This window comes from Ammospiza nelsoni, chromosome 1, assembly GCF_027579445.1.
Source record: "Ammospiza nelsoni isolate bAmmNel1 chromosome 1, bAmmNel1.pri, whole genome shotgun sequence".
Lineage (NCBI taxonomy): Eukaryota > Metazoa > Chordata > Aves > Passeriformes > Passerellidae > Ammospiza > Ammospiza nelsoni.
The window spans coordinates 129,541,320-129,568,535 of NC_080633.1; the positions used below are offsets into that span (position 1 = coordinate 129,541,320).

The window sequence follows — 27,216 nt, forward strand, 5'->3', positions numbered from 1 at the left end:
ATTTGTCAGTTTGGCCCTTGGATTCATAAATCCTTCATAAATTCAATTGTCCTGTGTCTTCTTTGTGCATCACCACTCAAGCAGTTATTTGCTCTTGAACAAAGGGACTGAAATTAATAACAGACAAAGACAGCATATTTTTCTATTCTCCTCTTTGTGCTTGTATTATATGAACATATGCCTCATATTTTGCACCAAATTGATTCAACTTCCTTAGGAAAACTCAGATGAAGCTGTTTAAGCAAGTGTTGTGGAGTAATTTATCCTAAAAACAGATACTAACAATTTCAATAGAAGTTAATAATAAGTTCTGTTATCATATGAAAAATTTAATGTATTCTTTTATTTATGCAGGTATAACTAGAACAACAATTTAATCCAATGAACCAACATTCCTTTAATTTCATAATTTGTATGTTTCCCTTGTTGCACTCTCCTCTCTGGGCCTTTTCTGGCAAGATATACATGTTGCTGCATCTCTGCCAAATGCATTGTGTCTTTTCTTCAGCCACTAGCAAATACAAGGTTTCTACACTCCTGTGAGTAAAGTGAATAATTTAGCTAAGCTTTTGTTTGAGCTCTACAAGAACTGTGTGAGTGAAGCTGTTGAATGCCAGGAACAAGTTCTCAAATCTCCACCAATTCAGAAGAATCTAAAGTTGCTTTATATTCAGGAGCTCTAGCTGTGTCAGTTGAAATGCTGCTTTTAACCAGGATCTGAATTTGAAAGCCATAAAAAGGGAAGAAAATCAAACCTGCATTACTAGAGCTTTCTGCTTTGGTACTAATTTGTAGTGAAGTAACATGGTTTCTTCTAGATTGTGGACTATTGTAGGAGAACAGCAGCAGCATAATCCATGTTGAATGAATGAAACCAGAGGCTCACTAATGAACAGAGCAAAGTAATTTTTTGGTATAAAAAATATTTATAAAATATTGTCTAAAATTATAGAAAAGTTATTTTTATGTTGTATAAAATTATATAAGCAAAACTGTAGGAAAAACTACAAATGCACTGATTTGAGCCCACATTTAAGTTACTTTATATCACAGTGCCAATATATATAGTGTATAGAGTGTGCAAGCCACACTCACTTTGAAGTTTTTATGCTAACAAAGTAGACAATGGGGTATGCAATGGCCTTAGTAGTATGAAAATCAGCGTCTCTTGAATCAGAACTTACCTTTGCTAAATGCAACCAAAATGGTCTGTTAATGGAAGGAGAAAGATATCACATAGACCTATTGCCACAGAATTATAGATATATGGAAGAAAATCACAGAGTAGAAAAAATTTATACTGATTTGCTCTGGTGTACTCAAAGCTTAAACTTGTCTGTCATGTGAAGATGGAAGTCATTATTTCTTTTGATCTCAAAGACATCCCAAACACCCAGCAGAGGTGGGAGGTGCTCTTACTTTTCTAAGAGTACAACAGGCAGTCTGAGAGCACTGTCAAGATATATTTTATTATACTACACATGTCAAAAAAGTGGTCACCTGGACCTGCTCCAGCAAATCTCCAACAGGTTCTTGAGAGCACAGAAATATATCTGAGCGGCACTACCTCTTCAAGTATGTGGGATAAACCCCACATGAATTTGAAGAGAAACAGTCCAAACAACTGAGCAGATATAAGCAAGGGTATCCTGAGCTAATAAGATCATAAATTTGCAACTGAAGATGTCCTGGAGCAGCACAGTTTTATTGCAGAGGGAAGTGGTTGTTTTGTTCCTGTGTGTTCTCCAGAGGTGAACTTGCACATGTGCCACATGTGCACAGATGGTCTGGGACTAGGATCCAGGAGCAGGTATTGAAACCAAGAGATTTAGCAGCATAAATTCAGCCTGTGATAAAAATGCATCTGTAACATGAAATACCAGCAAGAGCTTATTAGACAGAAATTAAAAATACCTATATGGTAAAGGCATAAGAAATTATTTCTCATCATGGATGCAAGTAATCAATGCATTGTAAGAAAAAACAGCATACAGACAGATGAGCAGCAGTGACGACACCAATTTTGTGCTGGAAAAAAAATATATACATATACCAGTATATATTCTGGAAGTTATTCTGTTATACTTGTTAAATATTCTTCTAAATTGTCAAAAGATTTCAGGCACAGACCTGGGACAGAAAATCCTTATCAGATATGAAATCCCAGCTAGAGCAGGAATGGGTATAAAGTGTTGGCTTCCACAATGGTTTTAAACATGTTAGTTCATCTGAAAGATGGTTTTGAGTCAGAAATATGAATAATGAATATCATTTGCATAGGACACCATACATGTACATTAATATTGCACTCCCTACATCCCAACAGTTCCCAGAGGTGATGATACTGCTTGGGTGGGGTTGTGGCTGTTCAGTGAGTTAATGAGAATTAATTTTGTCCCTGTGCTTTCCAGTTGTGACCTATGGCGTGCCAGAGCTTTAGTTTTCAGACCCATGTCTGAATTGGTAAAATTATGCTCTCAATTATACAATAATGTGTCCAATAATGTGCTGCAAAAAAGCTGTCATATTAATAGTAAAGAGGAAAATAATAAAGTGGAAAAAATCTTCTAGGAGGGAACTAATTTGAGGGCAAAGGAAATGCTACTGCACTGCAGAAGGGCTGGTTTAGGGAACTGCACAGGCCACAGCACCTAATGTTTTAGGTTCAAATCAGTCCTTGAGTCGAGCAATCTGAATATAAAATCAGTCCTTGAGTCGAGCAATCTGAACATGAAGCCGCTCACAAGTGTGACCTGGAAAGTTCTCCCTCCCTTACATGAACAACCCCAATATTTAATTTCCTGGTAAAACCAGATGAACATGACTAATTTCATGCCTTTTGTATTTGACAGCTCTTCATAGCTGATAAAGAATAGGCTGCTGCTTAGCTATGGTGCCTTTTCTTAAGCTGCTTTTTGACTGTGAGCAATCTGTTTTTTCTATCCAAGCAGTAATACCCCAGACACGTTTCCCTGTATCCAAACATGTGGGTGTTTTGCAGAGGTTAATGGAAATTAAATTAAAGCTGAATAATACTAATTATAATGCAAAAGTGTGCAAGCAAAGCTAATTAATACAACTGGCAGCATAGCTCAGTCTTGCCCTGTGACATCACTCTCTTTCTCTTTCTCCCTCAATCCCATTTTTTTCCTAAGCAGGGACCCACAGCAACCTAAAGCTACTTGTTTTATACAGTCTTGAATGGACAGATATACAGCAGCATCCCACTTTTTGCACTCAGGACTTAAATGATATTCAGTCCTCCAGAAATCAATGAAAATCTATTATGTTCTCCCTTTTTTCTTCTTGCTCATAAACATCCCAGTTCTACCATTAGTATTTCAGTATTTCCTAGATTTTAGTGTTTGCTGAGTTTTTCTGTGCAAGGAGTTGTTGCAAATAAACTTGGATTTTATCTTGATTAAGTGACATATGTCAACAAATGTAATTTCTGGTGGACCACCTCACTTTTTATCTTATATTAATGACCCAACTTTGCCATTAGTTTACCAAAGGGCAGAAGAATGGCTTTTAACTATGGATAGTATGCACAGGTTACTTGAAAAAAAATTGAAAATCAGAAGGAAAGATTTGAAAACTGGAGGGTGGTAACAGGGCAGAATGAGATCTTGCATCCCTGCATCTTACAGTACACCTTATTTCTTGCTAGCACCTTTTCCACATGCTTCACTGAGCCAGTCTAGAAAGCAGGCACCTGAGAAGGCACTGGTGCAATGAGGGATGCTTGGCCTGAGGACAATGAAAGTTTAATGTTTCAAAACTAAACAGTGTATTGAGTTCAAAGGCTCCACTTGCAAGGTATTGTCTGATCCCAGATTTTGAATCATCCTGTTTGTAGGGTTCCCATGGGCTGTTTCACGCCTGAGCGCTGGACTACAGCTTCCTTGTGTCCCTAAATCCTTTTTTGGCACATCCCAAAGCCATTCCTTTGATACTATTCTTCCTTTTCCACAGGAAACAAACCAGTTGTTGTGTCAGCATCCTGGCCAGGAATCAAAGAGAACAAGCAACTTGTCAGGCAACACCCAGGGCACAGACAATTAGTATGGGGAGGATATTTCAGCAATTGCCTTTTTGCTAGTAAGGAAAAATATAGCGAAAATTTCGTGCAATTTTGGAAAAAATAAGAAGCATCATCTGTAAAAGTTACGAGTTTATTTCTATGGCAGAGGTCAAACAACACCACAGCTACTTTTCCATCCTGTGCTCTCCAGTTCAGGCAGGAATAAGAGCTTTTTTTAGCTAGGTATTCTGGTTGCCTCATAGCTGCCTCATGGCATCTTAGCAGACAAAGTGTCTCAGATTCCCACTGTCTTCCACTTTAGCCATGACAGCAACCCCAAACTCTCCCATTTATAATTACAGAGGTACAAATGTATTTTGATCTCATAATCTCTCTTTGGCAAATACACCAGTTTCTTATGGGAATATATGTATTTTGCTTTCTTTCATATGACCAAGCAGTCCATGAGCCACAACCTGAGGACATCAGATACAGAAATATTCTGATTCCATGAATAGCAGATGTGCCATTCATTACACCTTTGCCCTCTTTGAGCTCAGCTTTAAAAGCCCAACCAGAAACACAGAAATGTGAAATAAGTGGAGTAATAAACAGACACTTTAAAAATGTTCTTTATTTTATTTTCAAATTTAAGCTCAATCTTCGTTAATCTGTAGAGAGTACAAAAATGTTCCCGTTAGTCTAGTTTGAATTTAGATGTATTTGTAAATAAAACTAAGCCTGCTTTTTCAAATACCATTTCTGTGCACAGATGATATATCTCATTCTTTTCATAAAGCATGTAAAACAAATTTCAGTTCAAACAATAAAATATTTTACACTTGGGTATCAGAATTACAAACAGAAATTAAAGGTTCTCAAAAAAATGTGCCTGAAGTGCAGAAGCACACACTAAAGACATTACAATATACACATGCAGAGACATGCACAAATAAATATGTATATGAGCATACTACGAAGATCAAAACTACATGTGTCCTGGTTTTTATGAAATCTCAGTAATTCTACCAACAAGAATGCATGTTTAATGCAGTACTCATATATTGCTTACACAATAATTATAGTCTCCTATTTATGTCAGTACAAAATCATTTCAGTCACACATTAAAATTGTGTGTCTTCCTTCAGTGTCCTACAGTGATGCTGAAATGATGAAATACATTAAGGAATCATAAGGGAGAAGATGAAGGAAGAGTGTAAGATAAAGCTGTACTGAGTCTTTGAGAACATTAATTTGCCTCATGATGAATTGGTATCTCTAAATCCTCTCTCTTTAGACAATATCCTCTTGCTTTTGAATGATTCCATTTCTCACATAGTGGAAGAAGATCTATCAAGATATATAGGAAAATCCTATGTATATATTGTGTTAGAATTGTGGAAATGTGACAAAATTCCTTTCTGTTTAAAATCTGAACTTAGATAAATCATAAGAACTCACCATGTGTTGGCAAATCATTCCAGCAGAAAGTGTGTTGTTTCAGTGTGCCTGTAGAAATCTTCACGGGCAGCCAAGGGATGTAAAATAAATTACGTGTCAATAATGCCTTTTTGGGGAAAATTACATTTAAAAAATCTGACATATAAGTCAGACATGCCCACAGGTCCTTCATCTGAAAGTCCATGTCTTTTAACATGGTATTTTATTTGATGTCTTTGAGCCATTTATATTTGAAAGATGTTGCTCAAAGAACAGACCCTGTAAATAAGACTCCTCATTTCTAGGAAGGCCACTGGAGTGAAAATGTCCATATGATCCTTTGGGCTTGCTTCTTCCACTAAAACTAATGTGGGAATCTATTATGAGGACTTTAAATTGTCTAAAGTGGTATACCCTAGATTCTGTCACCCTAATTATACAGAGTGGGGTATTACTTTATAAATTGGTTGTTTCTACTTGTGGTTTTCTCTAGTAGAAGGAAAGTAAACATAAGTACATCCCAATCTGTGTACAGAAGCAAGATCTACATATCCACAACATGCTCTTAGTTTTATTAAGGTCATTGCAAGCTTGCACATCAAACACTAAGAAGCCACCTAGGACAGAATGTAATTTCTTTTCAGTTACTAATGCCTAATGAATGAGAACAGTAATGTATTACATGGGGAGTGTGGGTAAAATTGCTTATTACTGAACAGGGCTTTTACCACAGAAGTTGGATCCAATCTTTGAATGTCATAAAGTTAATTTTCAGGATATAAACAGGTTTAGGGGATCTTGGAGTAGCTCAGGAACATTATCATTAGCAGGCCAGGGCAGGCAGCATCCAGCACTCTGCAGCTGCTGCCCCGATGGGAGATGTGGGCAGCAAGGTCTGTGCTGCTGCCCAGATAATTGTGTACCAAGGCCATCTCCTGCAAAGCACCCTGTCACAGCTCATGCTGGGAATGGAAGGCTCAAGAGCTGCCTCCCTGATGGCTGCTGGCGTGAGCCAGGGCTGCCTCATGTGCCATGCAGCTCATGGGCTTCCTTCTATGGTGTGACCCGAGCCGTGTGACACATCTGCTCAGCAATCCTCACAAAATAATTTCTTAGCTAATAAATACTCTCACTGACAGGACTCCTTTGTTCTTGCATCTACTCACTCTAATGTGGTATCCACCCAAGGCCACAATCTCTGGAACAGCTTCTTACCCAACAAACCTTCCCTTTTGCCTTCCTTCAAAATCCTGTTTATCCTTAAACACATCAGGATCATTAATCACTTTCTGTAGCTTTCTTGTATCATATAAGTTTATACTGCACTCTCTCTGCCAGTAAATCCTTTCAGAATATGCTATGGTATGCAAAATTCTGGCTCTAACTCTGGATTCCAGTTTGCCTTTTTGTTGGAGTAATTAATAAACAAATCCTATTGCATAGACTTGTTGTACAACAAGGAAAGTAACTCACACACATAAGCAGCAAGCTAATAAAATGATCCTAATACAGAATAAACTAGGGTTCAGTTCACAATTCTATTCTTTTATGCTTGTTTTGAACAGTTCTTTTGAATGGCTCTTTAAGAATACTAATATACATCCATATATATATATATATATATATATATATATATATATATATATATATATACACACACACATATATATGGATGTATATTATGGATATATGGATATATGTCTGATAGAGGAGGCAAATAAATTTACCTCTTTTATCTTCATAAACATGCAAACTCACAGAGAATATATATTATTACTTCCATATTAAGAAGTAATATGTTGAATTAATTCCTAGACTTCACTATACTGAACATTTATATTCTTTTTAGATATATATTTATTATAATCATAGAGTACTGTGGCACGGTATGCTCACAATGTATTAAATAAGTTCAGCACAGTGAATTTATTATATCTTATCAAAGAAAGTTAACTTTTTGAACTGACATTAGAATATGACTTTAAAGATTGTGGTTATTTTCTTGTAATATTAATGGTAACTTTTTTCCTAGGCAGACTGGGCTTCAACATAATCAAAGGGGCATTTATAAAACAACCAAGTAGCCACAACTCTACTTACTAGTTGAGACTAGGACCTGCAAGTAAGGCTGATCAATATGAAAGTTACTATTTTTAAGACCAAAATTATGTCAATACAAACAATAAATTAAAACTAAGTAATTGAACATTTACTATATAAAACATTACTGTATGAGTTAACTATATTTAACCTATATATATAATTGAAAAGAGATTTAGTGGAAGACTAGACTTTAGTCTCACTTTCTTGAGATGTCTGGGCTTGTGTTTTAAAATATGTGAGTGCTTTAAATGAACTCTGGGTTTAAATGTCCACACTCAAAACAACTTTATGACTAAAAATTCAGATTCATTTGTTCATTTCCTGGTTTTAATTGTGATGAGCTGTACCCCTTATTATCCAGCCTCATCTTAATAGCAATGTGGAACAGGACATACACAAGGGATAACATGAAAGTCAGTAAAAAACAAATATAATGGATTTTATGTGTACGTCTGTGCAGTGCCACTGCTTTAGACAAATGACTATGTCTGTTCTTTAGACAAACACTGTAATGCCTACGGTGCTTGCAGCTGGTTTCCACAAGACCTGCTTCTGGAGGCACTCAGTAGCAGCTGCCTGCTGTATTCAACCTGGAACACGTGGAGATCTTCATGTCTTCAGTGAACTGACATTTAAAGTGCAGTGAAGCTTTGTTAAGTCCATCCTCACCTGCAATTTTCTTCATTAATTGGCACAATTCTTTGTTTTTCTTCTGTCACTTTGTCTGATGCCTTTTGTAATGTTAATGGCGACTTCTTGTGTGGATGTTTTCTGTGTGTCCCATTTACTCTGTGAGAGTTTTAAACAGTACAGTGAGTTCCACAATGACAGCAGAAAGAGTCACTGGTGATTAACCCCTAATTTACAAAAACAGTTCTATGTAATAAACAGAATGTCTCCAGCATCCTTCTCACAGCACTGTGGTGCAGAGCAACTGTCTCATTCAGCGTGGACACAAGCTTTTATCTGCTGCAAAGGCAGTGGATGTCAGTAGGCTTTGGATCAACATTCTTGCCTATAATTATCATCTCTGCATGTGTGTACTGTAAAGGCAGAGCAAATAAATCTGGTTTCAGTCCAGAAGTGAAAATGAGAGATTCCTTTTCATGTCCCTGTGAATAGTGCATCATTAGCTGAGCTTGAATTTTCTGTACTTGATTTTATGTTTCTGACGTGAAAATATAGTTTTAAATTACCATTTCTGCCTGCATAAAAGATCCAAGCACAATATATACCTTTCAGAGATTCATCAGTTTATTTTCAATATTCAAAAAAGTCAATCTGTCTGAGGCATGCAAGTGCATCCCTAATTTAAATTTGTACTTTTCCATCTCCCAGACTGCTTGTTGCCATAAGCAACACACCATAATGCACAGGAAACTGGATAGGTCTAATAAAGTGTACCCAGATCTGGGCTGATAGAGACACATAGCTGGGTTAGGTGGGTTTGATTATTGCATTGCCAGTGTTCCATGAGACTATTTGTCAGTGTAAGGAATGCCAGGTAAATTAGACATTATTTACATGGTAAGAGTGCCAGGTAAAATAACATCTGATAAAGTTCAGCCATTGACATAAATGGAAGGTTCATATATATCACAGAGAAACACCTGGAGTTAATTTGTTGCTGTGTATTATTTCACATTTCTGCAGCCTGAATACACCAGCTCCTTTGCCATTTGCTCTCCCTGTGCTACTGCTCATGCAAGTCCTTGCCAAAGACTACAATGAGAATCAAACCAGATTATTGTCAGTCAGGGACATAATCTGGGTACCACCTTTTCTTTGGGGGGATATCTGACCAACCTGTTACCTTCACTGGTATTACCACTCCTTTCTTTATTACCGTCATCATCATCATCAATCTTTTACTTCTAAATTGTTTTGACATTACAGTCATGAGAGGATAATAAAATTTCTCTGACTCAGCGTCAAACCTTTCCCCCTCCAACAGCACAAGCTGTACCCTGCCATAACCAGGTATCAAGGGATAAGGCAGATGGCTGCTTTAGAGCTTGATGTTGGAAAAAGTGAGAAACAGAGAGGTGACATGATTTATCCCCTGCTAGCCCACAGGCTGATGGCACAACTCAAGCCTTGCAAGGGCACCATGTGCTGCATTGCACTGTATTCCATAGCATGTTGAGACAAAAGGAAAACTCTATTAAATGTGAATGCTCAGGGAGATAAAATGGGTACATTTTGAGCTGCAGGGGAAAATCACCTTTTCAACTCTAGACATCTAAACTTAAGGTGTTCACATTACATGCTCACCTTATGGTTCCCTAAAAGTGGAAAAACAGAGATGCAGAATGGCAGACCAGAGCTGGAGCCTAAATTAGATACTACTCTTTCTCTCTAGGCATATATATTTCTTTTTTTACTATAAGAAGTTTAAACAACTTATTATGTACCTGCATTGGATGTGGAGAATAATGTAAATGCTTTAGTTATATCAGAATTGTTTGGCACTGAGCTGCAACAGCAGAGATACGTGTTACTGAATGTATCTCAGCTAGAAAATGCAGGAGGGTATCTTCAAAGTCATGGGGCCTCAGGGCAGGAACCCACACTTCACTGAGTAGTACCATCACAGTCAACACTCACATGATTAATATGTTGTGGGAATTTGCCCGTACTTCCTACTAAGTGCAATACAGAAGTAATTTTCCATTCAATTACAAAATTAGACAATTTTCTCCAACAGTAGGACAGGTGCAAACTGTAATTATGAATTGTGACCAAGTCTTTTTCAAATTGGATTGATAATTGTGTAGTTCTGTTCGACCATATCCAACCTCACCAATTAAGATTTCTCTGTGGGCTAGGACAAGCATTTGGGCTTTTCATTTACAGAAATCCCATGGCTCTAGATGTCATGCTGCTGTGGAATGTGCCCCTGTCCACCTGGAGGTGCAGTATCTCATGAAAAGATACAGCAGTATCTGATGAAAAGATACAGTATCTTTTATGTCACCTGGGAATATCTTTGCACTATAGCAATACAAAAGATAATAATACAATGGAGCTATAAAATAAATAGACATGTACTGATGTGTTGTGTGTTGGCAAATGCAAGGTGACGTTCAATCCAAATTCCCTTTTTCATTTGGTTTAAGGATGTGACTCTCAAGATGGGACAGCTTCTGATGGGGTGGGTGTAGCTGTTCTGCCACATGCTGTGCTGAGGCACTTTCTGTGGAAAAATGTCAAAAGACAAAGCTCAGCGAGGAGGAGTGCCCACACTGGCAGTAATTCAACAAACTGTGCACGCCTGAGGAGCAGAGACACCAGGGGAGCTTGTTCATGTCTGAGAGAGTCAAGAAACAAAGGATGGAATTGCACAGAGGTGTTGCAGTCATTCTCTGTTTAAAACAACACACCTAACAGGACTTAAGCTGAAGGAATGACCCAAATGGCCAATTGGCCATCCTCCAGAATGACCCAAAGCTGAAATTTGCTTGAACTTGAAAATACATCTTCCTTTTCAAGCCCCATGTAGTGTGCTAGCAAAGTAAAACCTGTACAATATTTGCATGTGTATAAAGTTAGTCAAACTCCATTTAAGTGTGAAATTATGTCAACTGAAACTCTTTCCCCCATCATTGAAGAGAACAATATAAATATGACTTAACAGGGGAGGGAAGTCAGAGGAGACTCTTCCTTTGTGTCCTGGGATGCTCAACAGGCTGTACCCTCTCCTCCCCCATGGGGACTCCTGTCAGGTAAGCTTTATTCACAGTAATACTATTGCTTATGCATTCTGATGTCAGTGCATTTATCAACAGCACTTTGTGGACCTTACTGTGTCCAAGAGGCAAGAAATTGCCCTGTTTGTGGATGTGGAGTCTTAGTGAGTTTGCCCAGACTCACAGTGCAATGCATGTCAGTTCTGCACCAGGGACTGCACTCCTGACCACAATTACTGGGCCGCCCCTCTGTGCCTCTGGCACCCTCCCAGACCCAGAGTGCCAGAGTGCTCACCCAGAAATATTGTCTGTGAAGGTCTCCCAGGATCTCAGAGAGGCAGGTAATACTGAGTGAGGAAGGGAGGGCCCCCAGGCCCACTACATCTGCAGACAACACAGAAAGCAAGGGGGGAGTTTGCCTTTCTGATTTTTTTACGTGACAGAAGAATTGGTGTAGTCAGCAGGATTGCCACGGATAAACAGTTACAGAAGTATGAATGTGCTCCTTCCCAGGCAGGAAAGAAATGGCCCAAAAATTCTGGAAATACAAAGCAATTATTTATGCAGTATTGGAGGCTCACTTATCTTACATGCAAAAGGCAATTAAAGAGTCCTTCCCTCAAATATGTTATATATAGAACATGCTGCTTTGAAATCAGAAAATGGAGTATTAAAGTCATCACTGGCTTTTGAGAGGGAAATAAAAGAAAGATTGGAAACCCAATAACAAGCTTATAACTGAGAAACATAATTTTAAGGATCTGTTTGCTTCAACAGAGCATAGGGAAAGACAATTATTGTAGAAATTAGGTAGGAAAAAAGCACAGCAGTGTGAAACAAAATCAGGGAGAGGAAATAGAGGGCAGAAAAACAACTGAATTGTTACTATCTTTGGAAACTGAGCAGCTGCACAAACAGTTGCAGAAAGAAAAGGAGATAAAGCAAAAACTGGAAGAAAAGGTAAAAATTATGCTTAAGAGGGCTGCCATTCCAGCCAGCATTGTACAGATAAGAAAACCAATTTCATCCCTTGGAGAATGGTGAAAAGCTGAGGGGACAGTGGCCACCCACCATTGTCTGCAGGAGACTGAATGCCAATATTAACCCTTTAACTACTGCTGTGCCAAATTTTGTGGAACTGTAATGCAAATTCAGGGAGTCACCTATTCACAGAGGGCAAAACTGGACATAAAAGAAAACATAAAAGATGTTATTTATGATTCCACTCTGGAAATACCTCAAGGCTCAATTCATGCTCACCCAGAAGGAAGTGCAGTGTACCTTTGACAGATTCCCACAGGGATTTAAACATTCACCCATGACTGCACATTCTGTGATTGCCAAACCTTTACAGTCTCCCTCTCCCTAGATGTGAAATTCCATGATATTGTAGCAAGAGGAGACTCCCCTGAAAAAGTAGGGGAAGCAGCAACAGCAGCATGGCAAGCACTTCTCAAAGTAGAAATTGAGATTCCCCCAGAAATGCCAAGGGCCATGTAAAGGACTTTATCTGCTATATCTGCAGATAACCCAGAAGACAAGGAAGCCTTCTTTCCCCAAATTTTTAGTTAACACCTTCTCATATGAGAAACCAAGGAAGCAGTAAACCAGCCATAGATTTTGGCTTTCTTTAGTCTGCAGCAGCTCAGCAGCTGCTGTGCAAACAGGGCAGGAGTGGAAGGAAGGCTGTAGGAGGCAGGTGGGTGGGTAGGCAGCTGTGGCAGGAGAAGGCTGGACTTTGGTATAGCCCCAAACCTTGTCCTTACAATGTATACAATGTACACAACGCATAAGTGAGGGGGAAAAGGGGGAGGAGCTGATCCAAAGCCTACTGAAGTTATTGAAAAGACACCCATTGACTTTTTCAAGTTTCATGTCCAGCTTTGAGTGAACCAGGGTTCATGCAGTGCACATATTTTAAGCAGAACAGCAATTAAGGGAAAACATGTTCCTTTTCAGATAATTAATCTAAGTAGTTTGTATGATACATGCCACAGCTGGACTGAGTTGGAAAGAAATGAGCATGGGGGCTTTTTTTTACTGTAGCAAGTGTGTGTTACACTGATTGACAAATAAAACATCAATTCTGTGGCTGTTCAGGCATGAAGCATTGCCAGACGTGCTCAGCTCCATCACACCATGCCTGTAGTGCAGCCTGGCACCATTTTCTCACACCTCAAGACACTGAATACAGTTTAACTGCAAAGAGAAAAGCTGTCACAAAAGTAACTTAGACCTGGTTGAAGCTAGTGCTGGGCAATAGTGACCATAATTCTCATACCTCAGTGGTCCTGAAGCCATTCTGTCTCTGTGCTGTAGTTCCCATGCTGTGGACCATGGGGTTTGCACACTGAGAGCCACAGTTGCTCCTCTTCTCAGCATTCAGCATTCCAGCTGTGGCTGATGCTGTAGGTACCCCTGTGTGAGCCAATTGGCCATCCTCCAGAAGACCTAGCAGGGACACATGGAATTGGGCAGTTAATACTGAGGAGCAGTTTGAGCTGGCTCTGGAGTGCCTCTGTTTTGCCTCATTTTGTGGTGGTGTCAGTGATGCAAGGTGTGGTACAGTACCCCAGTGAGAGCAGTCTACCTCCCTGTGGCATCTTCATCCTCACACTTTACATCATTTGGCCTTTTTCCTATGGTCCACTGCTCTGGGAACCATTGGCTCAGGAAATCTTGGGAAAACAGTCAATGAGGGCAGCGTGTCAGTGGATTTTTGTCACCTGCAGGTCTCCGCTGACTTCTCTACACACACACCTCCTTGCATGAGCAAGAGTTGAACTGAAGACCCAGAGAAGGCCCCCTTAGATCTGTTCCAGTTCTGGGAAATGAAGGGGTTAGATGTGAGCATGGCAGATGATACCAATATGGATGAAAGGCTGCTTTATGCATGGCCTTGCTTTACATATTTTTTTCATTTGAAGTTGAGAAATTTAGAAAAAAATTATTTCATGTTGTTTTGCCTATCAGCCATCAAATAAATGAGTAGTTTGCTTTCTGCTCTAGCTGTGTGCATACACATGAATTGTACAATATGATATTGGACAGCATAGATGAATTTTCCCATCTTACTGCATTAACAAAAACCAGTTGTTTATGGTGGGTGCAGAGTACTCAACATCTGGTTGCAACAATGGGTCTGAAATCCAAATACTGGGGGTAAGTGGGGTGGATGACTGTTGCTCTCAGTTTAGTTTTTGTCAAAGCTTATTTATGAAGAGCTTTATGTTAAAAGAGAAACAAAGAAGGCAAATTTACTAACTGGCAATGCAGGTATCAAACCTAGAAAAATTAAGGAGTCACAGACACTAAATGAGAAAAAGTATGTGGGAAAACAATGACAAGCCATGGCTGTATGAAGTGACATTGTGTCATCAAGACCTTCTACATTAATCAGGCAGGAATTCAAGTGCTGTGTTAAAGATATTAAAAATGAAGCAAAGTCGTGAATTCTTTCTCAGAAATCTGTAAGAAAAGATGATTTTTCAGTAGAAAGCAACATTTGTCAGTATTAGCTAGCAAAAGAAATGACTGAATTCAATAAAGTTTCACCCAAATATTCAAAGCCTTGGTCTTGAAAATATATAAAATTTTGTGAATAAAAGGTCTTTAAGATCTCTTCTGACTCAAGCCATTCTATGATTCTGTGAGTTAATGTCTGACTACAAACTAGTCACTGCATTTCCCTGAGCAGTCAGAAGATGGAGGCAGAGTATTCCAAAGACACTTGCAATGGTGGTAACTAAGAATGCTGTCATGTAGGTTTTGATTGAAAAAATTTGAACTGAAAGTTGAAAATACTATAATTTATTTTTCACAAAAATACTTCTGTCTTTGGAAACTGCCTTTTCTGCTAGATATAAAAACTGGTGTCGTTCTTGTGTCCAAGTTTAGATGCAACTTCAGTAAGGCAACAGTAAACTTCACCTCTCCTGCATCTCCCAAAATTCCCCTCCTAGCTGTGTTTTAGGCCTTACCTCTCCCTGTCACTGGGCAGGACCGGAGGAGAGGCACCGATGCCTTGGTGCAGAGCAGCGAGTGGCACAGGCTGGAGCTGCAGACAAAAGCAGCTGCCGGGCAGGGAGATGGAGAGGCAGCGAGCCACTGTGAGTCAGAGCTCCAGCCAGGAGCTCACTGCTCCACCTTGCAGTGGAGCTCTGAGAACCAGCTTGAGCACAGCTTTCAACAGGCAAACTGCACAGGAATTACTCACTAATTCCATTAATTGAGTCTTTGACATTTCAAACTTCCAAATGATGAGTTTTTCCTTCTGTGGAGTCATCCTATGAAATTACTTTCCACCATGTATCTCTTTGGCCATCTGGTCTCTGACTAAATTGTCTGGTGAAACATCTGTCAGCTAAAAAGCCATTTTGTTATTAAGTCCAATTGTTAATTTATCAGATTGTGTTGCATCTTTTGATCTTGCACAGAAAAATTTTTCTTACATTAATCCATTTCCAGAGGCAGATGGAAAACCTCAATCCTGAAAATGTATATCTGGTTATACATCAAATATATATCTGCCTACAGCTGGAGGTGCTCACAGGCTCCTTCCCTCCCTCTCCTTTACCTGGGCTTTCCTTCTCCTTTGGGAGTGCTAATAAAACGTCTCTCATTATGGTCTAGACTAATTTCCAACATGGACACAGAAAGCATTACTATCAGTCTCATTACCTAGCTAAACACACCTGGAGTTTTATGATGAGTGAAATGCATCATTTCACTTAATCACACTGAGGAGCAGCAAAAATATTTAGGCAGACTAAATAGAAATCCTCATGAAAAGCATTTAAAGGTACATGAAACATGAGCTGAAATGAATCCTCACTTTTGCTTACCAAGGTTCAGCAGCTGGAATTGAAGTTAAACATTCCAAGTAGTACCTTGCACATTTGTCACCATGATATTTTCTGAAAAATCCCTTCACCAGGATTTTTCTCCTGAGAAGCTGAGAAGCCTCAGAAACAAAATGTAAACAATAATTATCTGATTGCTTGGAATGTGGTTTGGAGGCTGCTTACCAACAGGTGCATCTTTGATTGGTTCCCTGTGAATTGTTTTTACTTAATGACCAACCCCAGTCCAGCTGTGTTGGACTCTCTGGTCACTCACAGGTTTTATTATCATTCTTGTCTAGCCTTCTGAGGTCTCCTTTTTCTTTTTTTAGTGATAATGTAATGTAATATAATATAATATAATATAATATAATATAATATAATATAATATAATATAATAAATATATCAGCCTTCTGAGAACTTGGAGTCAATTCTCATCTCTCACCTTGTCCTGGGGACACACAGCACTGCAGCACACATTTATTTTTTAAAATAGTGATTGACTACTGGGATAATTTACAAAGGCTTAGGCAAAATGTCAACCATTGGAAAGCTGTAAATTCAGTCTCAATGTCCCAAAGGTGTGTTCCTTGTGGGAATTAACTCAGGGAAGTCCAGTGGGCTGTATGGCCTGGTGCCATTCCCAGCCTTACAGCATAAATATACAGGAGGATACTGCTGACGTAACCAGTGTAACTATGATCATAAAGTGCTCTGGCTTTAATGTATCTGTATGCATGTGAAAAAGTCATCACTCACATTTATGTTCACTCTAAAATGAAGGCAGTAGCTACATTAAAACTTCATGCCATCAGCCATCAATCTTCTTCTAGATAAATCCATTGCATTTTTCCATCTTTTCCACACACAGTGTAAACACTCAGAAAGCATTCAGGCATCAGCATTGTGCAAATGTCAGATATTCATGCTTTTAGTACTGCAAGTGCTTGAAACAATTCTGATGGCCCCCATGGGAAATGCTAGAAGTTTACTAAAATGAAAAGTGCAACATGAGGACATTATCCAAGCAAAATGTACAGAGACAGAAACACAACTATATACACTGTTTGGAAACTGGTAAAAAAACCCACAATCAAAATATTTCAGTCAGTCAATGAAGAATGGGCTGGTTATTTTTCTCTCCAGTAGCTATCGTACATCTGGACCAGCTAGCCTAAATCTTCCATCTCCCAAGAGGAGAAGGAGCCAGGAGGAGGCTCAACATTGCTTTGTTTTAATCAGCTGCTTCAAATGTGAGGCTCAGTTAAGCAAACAGCAATGCAGAGGGGCTCAGTGAACTCAGGAAAAACTTTAAAAGTAAAGTCCTGGCTCACAGCCTCCAGCTGTCCATGTTAATTGGTAAAACACCATTCCTTCATCTACCTCTTTCACTTACTTTTAACCTGTGTTTTTCCTAAACAGAACAGAAAAGGCATTGTGGCAGTCTAGGGAAGCAGACTGGTGTTTTATTTTGTAATGTATTCATCAGAAGATAAAATTGCCTCATTGCATTATTTCGTTGTGCACAGCAAGGGACCAAGGCCCTTGTTTCGTGTGAGACAGCTGCTGAAAAATGGACCCACACACCAGAGCCAGAGATCTGCTGCTGTACAACAGAGAGGAGGGGTGCTGGGTGCAGGTCAGACAGAAACCCTTACAGTAAACGGCTGGCTTTGAGCACTCTGTTCCTGAGTCTTAAATATTACAGATTCAATTGAAGATAAATTCCAACTTTCAATCCCAGATTTCTTTTCACTGGAATCTGTTTTAAACTGCAGGGACATTTGAGGGAAAAAAAGTTGGAACGAGCAATACCATTTCTGTTTCTATGAAGAGATGTATTTCGAGAACTGATTACAGTTAAAGAAAAGAGAGATTTTGGCCACTTCAATGATGAATTTCTGCCTAGTAATTCAGCATTGAAGTGCTTTATGTGGAAATTTTGGAAATTTTAATCAATGAACAACAGGGCAAGCTGCACTCTGAACTGTGTTTCCTGTATGCAATACATTGCTCTTCTGCTTTGAGATTGGCAGGAACCTTTGCTTAAATCTAATAAAATTTTTATTTTTTTGCTGTGAATTCTACATTCCTAAACTGAAAAATGCATAATTAGAACTGTCTGTAAAGTGTAAATACACTCCCAGGGCAAAGAGAAAACAATTTTAAAATGTCCTGAATCAGGATATGAAGACTGGGACAGGGCAAAGAGTGCTGTTTCCACAAAAAGAGTCATTTTGCAGAGCAATTTCCTTCTCAGCATTTTGCAGGCAGGGTTGACAAAACCACGACTCAGGTTTCCTGCTCAAACACTTTCAGGCACTCTCCCTCTCTCACCATCCCTCCTCCCACCACCTGCTGCAGAGACAGAGTAAAATCCCTTCCTTTAGTTAATGACAGACCTTTGGCTCTCAATAACTAGGAATATTTTTGCCTTTGAAGATTTCGGTGCTGCAAAAAAGAGGGTTTTTTTCACAGGGAAGCAATTTGGAGAGATGGTTCCAGTTCATCTTTCTGCAAATCGTCTCTATTGATGCTCAACAGCATTTCTGCTTCCTGGTGCTGTGACAGCTGGGAAAGTCTTTCATGTAATTCAATCCTGTATGGGACATTTTCAGTGAATTTTCTTTAGCAGTGGGTAAATTATTATACTGGGGTAAACTGTGGTTGATCAATCCTAGCAGGTCTGCCTTAGACTGTAGGGAGGGTTTATCAAGGCTGTTGGCCACTAACTGAATGGATGCTAATCGGAGCCTGAGAGGTTTTGTGCAAAGATGATCACAGTTTAGGTTGGCTGGCATTACAACTCTTGCAGTGATTTGAGAAAATCACAGAACAGACAGTGCAATGAAGAGGCTGCTGGGGAAGGAGGAAGCACCTGGAGAGCCCTGTCCAGCCCCTGCCCTCCCTTCTGTCACAGGGCTGGGGGTGGCTGCTCCCCCTGAGACACCAGAACTGCTCAGGAGGCTTCATGCAGTATCAGAACCACCTACTCTCAAACAACATTGAAGATTTCCCAGCAATTGGGTCTGATACCTCTCGCAGAATAGCAAGCTGAAGGGTCATAGAAAAAAAATTCTCATCTCTCAATTACCTTTGACACTTTTACTTAAATTCTGCTATCTATGGATGCATCCTTTTTTTTAAGGCAGTCAATATTTATTAAAAACCAATTAATTTAAAAATACTTCCAGAGGTGGTGGGGTAGATTGCTTAGCATAATCAGATGGGCCAAATAAGTATTGGTGCCATTTTTTAACTGAAATGTGAAATTAAGCCATTATTGCACTATCAAATACAGCAAAGGTGAAAATGTGTGGAATGGAAGCATTAACAGCTAGGGTTGGGCTGAAAAATACGGTCATTACAAAAAGCTGTATGTATCATCTGAGTCTGATTTTTTCCAATAATTTCAGTGATCTCTTGTGGAGCAACAAATAGTGGTTTAGGCCAACACTGTAATCCTTGATCACCTTCTGCACCGAGCAAACACCAAGAATATGATTACTGTACAAGAAAATCCAAACAAAGGTTGTAGTGCAGTGTAATTTTCCTGCCAGAGAAGAGCAGAGTGAGAACATGTGAGAGGAACAACCCTGCAGGCACCAAGGTCAGCAGAGAAGGAGGGGCAGGAGGTGCTCCAGGCACCGGAGCTGAGATTCCCCTGCAGCCCTTGACGCAGCCCGTGGTGAAGCAGCTGCACCCCTGCAGCCCCCTGAGGTCCAAAGGGATGCAGAAATCCCCCCACACCTGTGGATGAGACCCACACTGGAGCTGTGGGTGCCTGGAGGAGGCTGTGGCCCTGTGGAAGAGCCAGTGGAGAGAGGGCCCTGCCCCAGGCTGGAGCAGCTGTCCTTGGAGGGCTGCACCCATGGCAGGGTGACCCACACTGCAGCAGTGCTGGAGCACAGCTGCCCATGGGAGGGACTCACCCTGCAGCTGTTCACACAGAGCTGCTGCTCCTGACATGGACTCACTTTGGAGAGGTTCATGGAGAACTGTTTCCTGTAAAAGGGACACCCCTCTTCTCCCTGAGCAGCAGGAGAAGCCTCAGGTGATGAACTGACCATAAACTCCATTCCCTGCCTCCTTGAGCCACTGGGGGAGGAGGTAGAGCTGGGAAGGAGGGCTTATTTTACTTCTCATTATCCTGCTCTGATTTTGTTAGTGCAGTAAATTCATTTCATATTGCTAAGTTGAGCCTGTTTTGCCAGGGACAGTATTTAATGAGTGATCTCTCTCCCAGTCCTTAACTCATGAACCCTTTATTGAATTTTCTCTCCTCTGCCCAGCTGGGAGGGGAGTGAGTGAGTGCCTGATATCTGGTCCAGGTAAACCCACAACAGTGTGTTGAATGGGAAATGGCAAAGGCACTGCTCTCACACATTCTCTCTCCTCTGTCCTCTCTCCAGCTGCTCTTCTGCAGGTTCTTCCCCCCATTACTTCTTAAATATATCTCAAAGGTGTCCCCCCGACTGCTGATGAGCTAAGCCTTGGCCAGTGCTGGGTCCATCTTGGAGTTGCCTGGCTCCTCAGGACATGGGGAAAGCTTCTGGCAGCTTCTCACAGACACCAACCCTGTACCCTGCTCCCACTACAAAACATTGCCACACAAACACAATGCATTATTATACCCAAGGTCTGGACTAACATGGAAAGGGAATGGCTGCAATATGTCTACAGTCCAGAAGAACTGCATTTATTCACTTTCACTGTAATTCTGAACTGTAATAAGGCTATCTCCTGAAAATATCACATCAGAATCACTGCTATAGTTGTTTATTAAACATACCAGATTTTGAAACAACCCATTAATAAAAGAACATAAGGGCATAAGAGCACAAAGAGATCCTGATATTCCTATGTAATGCGCTGATCCATTTTTGTCTCTTGACCGAAAACACATGGTTTATTAAACACTTCTCTGCAGCCCAATTCACTAAAAACACTCTGCTGCATCGGCTTCTTAATTGACAACCTGATGTTTGCTTATTTATGTCTGTGGAGCTCTTGACTTTACGTGCACCTGGCGAGGGCGGGAGCGGATGACGGCAGCGCGGTCCGAGCCAGCATCGTCCCGTTGTCACGGAAACCGGAGCTGGCACGGCCCGGCGCGGCTGCCCTGGCACGGCACAGCCCGGCCCTGCTGCGGCTGCCCTGGCACAGCCCTGCTGCGGCTGCCCTGGCACGGCACAGCCCGGCCCGGCTGCGGCTGCCCTGGCACGGCACAGCCCGGCCCGGCTGCGGCTGCCCTGGCACAGCCCGGCCCTGCTGCCCTGGCACAGCCCGGCCCGGCTGCCCTGGCACGACACAGCCCGGCCCTGCTGCCCTGGCACGGCCCGGCCCGGCTGCCCTGGCACGGCACAGCCCGGCTCTGCTGCCCTGGCACAGCCCGGCCCGGCTGCCCTGGCACGGCACGGCCCGGCCCGGCTGCGGCTGCTCGGGCACGGCCCGGCCCTGCTGCCCTGGCACGGCACGGCCCGGCCCGGCTGCGGCTGCTCGGGCACGGCCCGGCCCTGCTGCCCTGGCACGGCACGGCCCGGCCCGGCTGCGGCTGCTCGGGCACGGCACGGCCCGGGTGCCCCGGCACGGCACGGCACGGCCCGGGTGCCCCGGCACGGCCCAGCCTGGCCCTGCTGCTCGCAGCCCCCGCCGCACACCGCCCAAAACGGACCGGCCAGAACCTCCCCGCCAAAGGTTGCCCCTGAAACGCCGCATTCGGCATCCTGAGGCCCGGCCCAAGCCGAGCTGCAGTGACGAGCCCGGTCCGTGGAACGCCCGGAGCTGTCAGCCACCCGGGAACAGCGGAGCTGCCGCGGGAGCCAGCGCTGAGCCCCAGAGAGCAGGGCACGAGTCACTCACCAACACACAGGCATGTCAGTTGTGCAAGATAAACTGTTAGCCAGCCACACTGCTAGACGGGGATAACATTTCCCCTGTATTCCTCTGATTCTCTCTATTTTACAAAGGACTCGATTGCCCTCCCATTTCAGAGCCGTTCTGCAAATGTCTTCGCTGATCCTAAATTGCAGGTTTCATTCCTGGCAGACCACTTACTGCAGTTCTGTTTGCTGATGCCATGGGCAAGTCGTCCTCCTGAGTACATCAGGTGAGTCTGTGTGAAATATGGATAATGTTTTCTTTAATATGCTTCAGGAAAAAAAAACCTACTTCACTAAAGAAAAAGTGTAAAGTTCAAAGAATAAAAAGCAATTTTATAGCTGATACTGTGGGTAATGTCATGATAAAAAATCAACAAGTAATTTAATAGCTGAGGAACAAGTCAGCCCTGAGGCAATCCGTATTCAGCTTTTCCATTCTAAGACAAGAGAATTATTTTTTACTTGGTTGCTACATCATTTAAAAATTAATTACTTTTATTTGCATTTTAATAACAGTCCCTATTAAAGACTGGGGTCTTACTGTGATGGTTGCTGTGGAAAAACAGTGGGGAGAGATCCTGTCTTAAGGGACTTGCAGCCTGTGGGGTAAATGGATTGTGAAGTCTCTCTGACCACAAGATAAAGACCCATATCCACTCTGTGGGGCTTTCAGGTATAATAAAGAAAAATAATTGAATACAGCAGCTAACCTCATCAGTGAAAATAGAAAGAAGTAGAAATAAAATGGCTTTAAACCTGCTTAAAACAAACAACATTAATTTTTTTTGTTCATATTGAATGTGTTTATAGAGTACATGTATGGTTCTGGTTTCTGGCAGTAAACTGTACATCTTAAATTTCTAGGATATACACTACATCTACATCTACATCTACATCCACATCTACATTTCAGCAAGTTATCCCAACATAGCATAACAGGTTGTGCAAGCATGTTCCAAAATACTTGAGAGTTTTTGTGTGCTTTTTGTGAATTCAACCTTTTCGCCGTGGTTTGCGTGCAACCCGTGGTGGCTGCCCTGGGGACTCATCTGTACCCACAGATTATTACTTCCTCTGAAAGTCATTACTTTGCTAACAGTTCCACTTAGCTGAATCAGACCCTCTAAAGAGAAAGCAATTTGTGCAAAGAGTTGCAAGGATCAAGGAACGGTTACTAAGCAGAAATGCAGCCTATTATTTCCCCCAGCTATAACCTACGCAGTAGCTCAGTCCTGTGAAAAGTTCTTTGCTCACATAGCAATGGATGTTCTTCCAAGAAATGGCTTTATTCTAAGGGCTCATTGTGATTCTTTCTTTTTTCTCTCCCTCACAGAAGCCACTCATCCTATGAACAGTATGTACACTTATTTTCCAGAAAATGCCTTTCAATTCCAGCACCTACAGTGCTTCATGGAGTTATTACTTTTCTATCCCTCCTCATCCATACCTGGTTGCCCTGTTCCTCATTGCCAAAGCCTCAGCAGTGTACTGCAACGCTATCAAGTTACATAATACACATTACTATATAAGTTACAAGCACCTATATTTGTGTCTGTTGGTGACTTCTCATCCCCTAAGTCACTTCTCATGAACCTAAGACCATCTCTCTTATTTTAGGTATGTTATAGCAATTAATACTGGCCTCTATGTCTTCCTTTAAAAATAGGGAGATTAATATACACTTTATAAAAATGGATGTAAAAAATCAAGTAGAGAAATTAACAAATACTCTAACAAGGGATCAATTGAAATTGGAAAAATAAAAAAGCAAACAAGAAAATTATAAAAAAACAATACTTTCCTATTAATTTAATAATATTTAAGCTTTCAAAATGCTTTGGTAAAGGTACAAACATTTGGCTACAGAAATACGTACAATTCCAATGAGAGCAGGCACAGAAACCTGAATGTACTGGATGAAAAAAGAGAAGCATATGATGAAATTTGTGGTGGTATGAAATTACTAAGATTGATGTATGGGAGTTACTAACCCTTTCCTCACTGCTACACTCTCTGATTCTGTATACATGACATTTTTTCATCCCTGAGTGATTTACTCCTCTTTATATTTTGATGTCCAATTCTGCTGTTTTTTCTACAACTGAGACATGTTGGCAATCACAACCACCTCTTACTGCTTTTGTCTTTTCCCCAAAAAAATTTTTTCCCAAAATATTTTTTCATCCTATCTCTATGTCTCTCTCTTCACAGAATTTCACCAGTTTATTCCAAATGAAAAATGACAGAGAAGAACTTCATCCTCTTTTCCCAACCTCGTTTGGCTGCCTCCTCCCTTTCTGTGTCCCAGTTACAGCTCCTTCCTGCCTTGCCTTGTGCCAGTGCCATCTCCCATTTCCCCATCTCTCCCATCCTGCTCTTGTCCCCTCCCTTACCCTTCCTTTTTGTTTCTCACTCTGAGGTAGTTTTCAGTTCTCACAATAAAGTCACATATTCCTCTTCATGTCTTAAATCCATATTTGACCTCATTTGCCCCTCCAATTGCTCCTTCCTCTCCCTTTCATCTGTAAATCCACTTAAAGTACTGTTATTGTCCCTGGAGTACCTCTCCTTATCCCTTTTCCTTCCCTACCTCAAACCTTACCCTACAACAGCGCTCCCTGAAGTACTTTATGAATTTTGAGGCACTAAGTGGGAGCAATGTGTGTTCCTCAGGCTCCTTAAACTGCTGTCACTACAGCTCAGTTGAAGAGTGAATCTCTGTTGAAGAGTGAATTGTTTTTGCTTCTACTCTGTCCTTTCCTCATCACTTTCCTTCTGATTTCTTCTGCAAGGTTGTCTTGTAAAGCGTTTCATGCCTTCATCAGTCTCTGCTGGTCTCGAGCGTTGTTCTCTTCTCCTTATCTCTGGTATTCTCATCTCCAAACATAAAGTCAATTACCCCATGTTTCTAGGAAGAATACTTACTGATCTACCTCTTTATTACCTCCTGTTCAGAGTCAGATCTTGAACTGTCTAGCTTCTGTTTATGATTAGGCACAACTCAAAGTAAACATGGCTAAGATAATGGTAAGTGTGGGTAAAAAGCTAACACTCTATTTAGCTTTCACTGCTGGCGACAACACTTACTTACAATTTGAACTTACTGCTCAGCATCATCTTGAGCTTCTTTAAATTTCTTATCTAATCTTCTTTAATATGGTATCTTATAGACTCATTCACCTTCAAATTCTCATGGTTTCCCATGTAACTACTGCAGAGTCTTTCTTTGGCCTTTAGGAGTACAATGTAGACCCTTTGTGACTTCTCCCTCCCTGTCACATTTTGGTCAGCAGAGAGTTTTGGTCTCCCTATTCCAGCTGGCCTGTGATGCCCACCCCACCTTTGTGAATTTTCACTCCTGCACTTTCATAATTTCTTCCTGATGCTTTGTTATTTTCTACAAAGGCTGTAAAGCTACTTATTTACATCTGAACCTGCCTATAGGCATTTACTGCTTTACATGGAAATTGTAATTATTCTGGGCAGCAACCATTTGTACAACGTCTAGCACAATGAATTTCTGGACTTAAGCTGAGATTTCTAGATACTGCTGCAATAGACAATAATTCTTAAATCAATTTAAACTGCACATCAGATCAGAGCTCCTCAATCCCTCTCTCATATCTGTCACTTCTATAACACCTCAGGTGCACAACTGGGGATGTAGCATACTGACAAGAACTGGGAAATTCAAACTTGCAGGTCTGCTCCTACCCAACCCACCCTCTGGTCAACTTTCTGTATAAGAGAAGGCATCAGAGGTAGTGTGGAAGAAAGCTGCCTCTTCCTTAATTTCAATTTATTTCCTAAGTTACTTGTGAAAGAAAAAGCCACGTATGGGTAGAATCTCAAGAACCTCAAGGACCGAGTTCTCTTCCCTCTGATAACATTGCTCCACAGCTGACGGCGTCTGTACGCTCTCGCTCGCAGCCGAGCGCGGCCGTGAGGGGTTCTCTAGAGCCCGAGCCGGCTCCGGTAGCCCAGAGCCCGGAGCGCATGGGGCCGCTCCCGGGGCCGCTCCCGGGGCCGCTCCCGACTCTGTCCGCTCCCGACTCTGCCCGCTCCCGGCGCTGCCCGCTCCCGGCGCTTCCCACTCCCGGCGGTGCCCGCTCCCGACTCTGCCCGCTCTGGGCGCTGCCCGCTCTGGGCGCTGTCCGCTCCCGGGGCCGCTCTGGGAGGGCCGGGCCGGGCAGAGGCTCCGGGCCCTCCGAGCAGCGTCGAGCGCCCGCATTTCCTGGCGGGGGGGCTGGAGGGCCGGGGTACGCGCTTCTCCCAGCAGGAACACGGGTACACCCCGCTGCATGCACACACACACCGAGTGTGTACGGCAATATACAGCGGGGGTCGGTGCGCACACGGCGGGTGTCGGCGTACACACAGGATCTGTAGGTGCACACACAGCGTGTAGATACATACACAGGATGTGTACGTGTACACACACGGTGTGTAGGTGCACACACACGGTGTGTAGGTGCACACACAGGGTGTGTAGGTGCACACACAGGGTGTGTAGGTGCACACACAGGATGTGTAGTTGCACACACAAGGTGTGTAGTTGCACACACAAGGTGTGTAGGTGCACACACACGGTGTGTATGTGCACACACAGGGTGTGTAGGTGCACACACAGGATGTGTAGGTGCACACACAGGGTGTGTAGGTGCACACACACGGTGTGTAGGTGCACACACAGGACGTGTAGTTGCACACACACGGTGTGTAGGTGCACACACAGGGTGTATAGGTGCACACACAGGATGTGTAGTTGCACACACACGGTGTGTAGGTGCACACACAGGATGTGTAGGTGCACACATAGGGTGTATAGGTGCACACACAGGGTGTGTAGGTGCACACACAGGATGTGTAGGTGCACACATAGGGTGTCGCCAGCGCTCCCCTCCCCGCGGTGCCCGCCCGCCTCTCCCGCACTCACCGGGGCGAGGGCCGCCCTGCTCCCGGCCGGGGCCCTCGGCGCTGCCGCCCTCCTGCGGCGGGCTCTCGGAGTCCGTGTTGGTCAGCCAGGTGGACTCGGTCTCCCGCGTCCAGCTCTCGTAGTAGCGGGGCTCGATGGCGTCGGCCCGGCTGCCCCCGCAGCCCATGGCGACGCCCGCTCAGAGCCGCCGCCGCCGCCGCCCGGGCAGCATCGCCCCGCCGGGCACGGCCGCCCCGCGGCCCCGCTCACGCCCTCGGGCCCATCCCCGCTCGTCCAGCTCTCCCCGGCTCCGCTCTTCC

The 27,216-nt window shown here is 42.3% G+C and overlaps 1 protein-coding gene across 5 annotated transcripts; it reads right to left on the reverse strand.

Annotated features, from left to right (window-relative positions):
* Window positions 1–27,216, reverse strand: BAALC (BAALC binder of MAP3K1 and KLF4). 5 transcript variants are annotated; one of them, XR_009419986.1, is made up of 5 exons: window positions 26,918–27,216; window positions 13,539–13,708; window positions 8,238–8,357; window positions 5,487–5,544; window positions 1–107 (listed from the first exon to the last, which is right to left on the reverse strand). XR_009419986.1 is itself a non-coding variant. In XM_059488633.1 (4 exons), exons 1-3 carry the CDS (start codon window positions 27,081–27,083, stop codon window positions 8,253–8,255), a joined length of 441 nt encoding a protein of 146 aa, XP_059344616.1. In that variant the 5' UTR covers window positions 27,084–27,216; the 3' UTR covers window positions 4,639–5,544; window positions 8,238–8,252. The 5 variants fall into 5 exon arrangements, 2 of the variants coding, with proteins under 2 accessions (XP_059344616.1, XP_059344608.1); XR_009419982.1 differs by lacking the exon at window positions 1–107 and adding an exon at window positions 4,639–4,695; XR_009419984.1 differs by lacking the exon at window positions 1–107 and adding an exon at window positions 4,639–5,375.

Excerpts from the sequence above, each read along its gene's own strand:
- BAALC (XM_059488633.1), bottom strand. The coding sequence starts at position 27,083 with ATGGGCTGCGGGGGCAGCCGGGCCGACGCCATCGAGCCCCGCTACTAC. Across the intron at positions 13,709-26,917 it reads GCAGGGCGGCCCTCGCCCCG|GTCTTCTGGAGGATGGCCAA; the intron begins GTGAGTGCGGGA and ends TGTCCCTGCTAG. Across the intron at positions 8,358-13,538 it reads ATGGCTTCAGGACCACTGAG|AGTAAATGGGACACACAGAA; the intron begins GTATGAGAATTA and ends AAACTCTCACAG.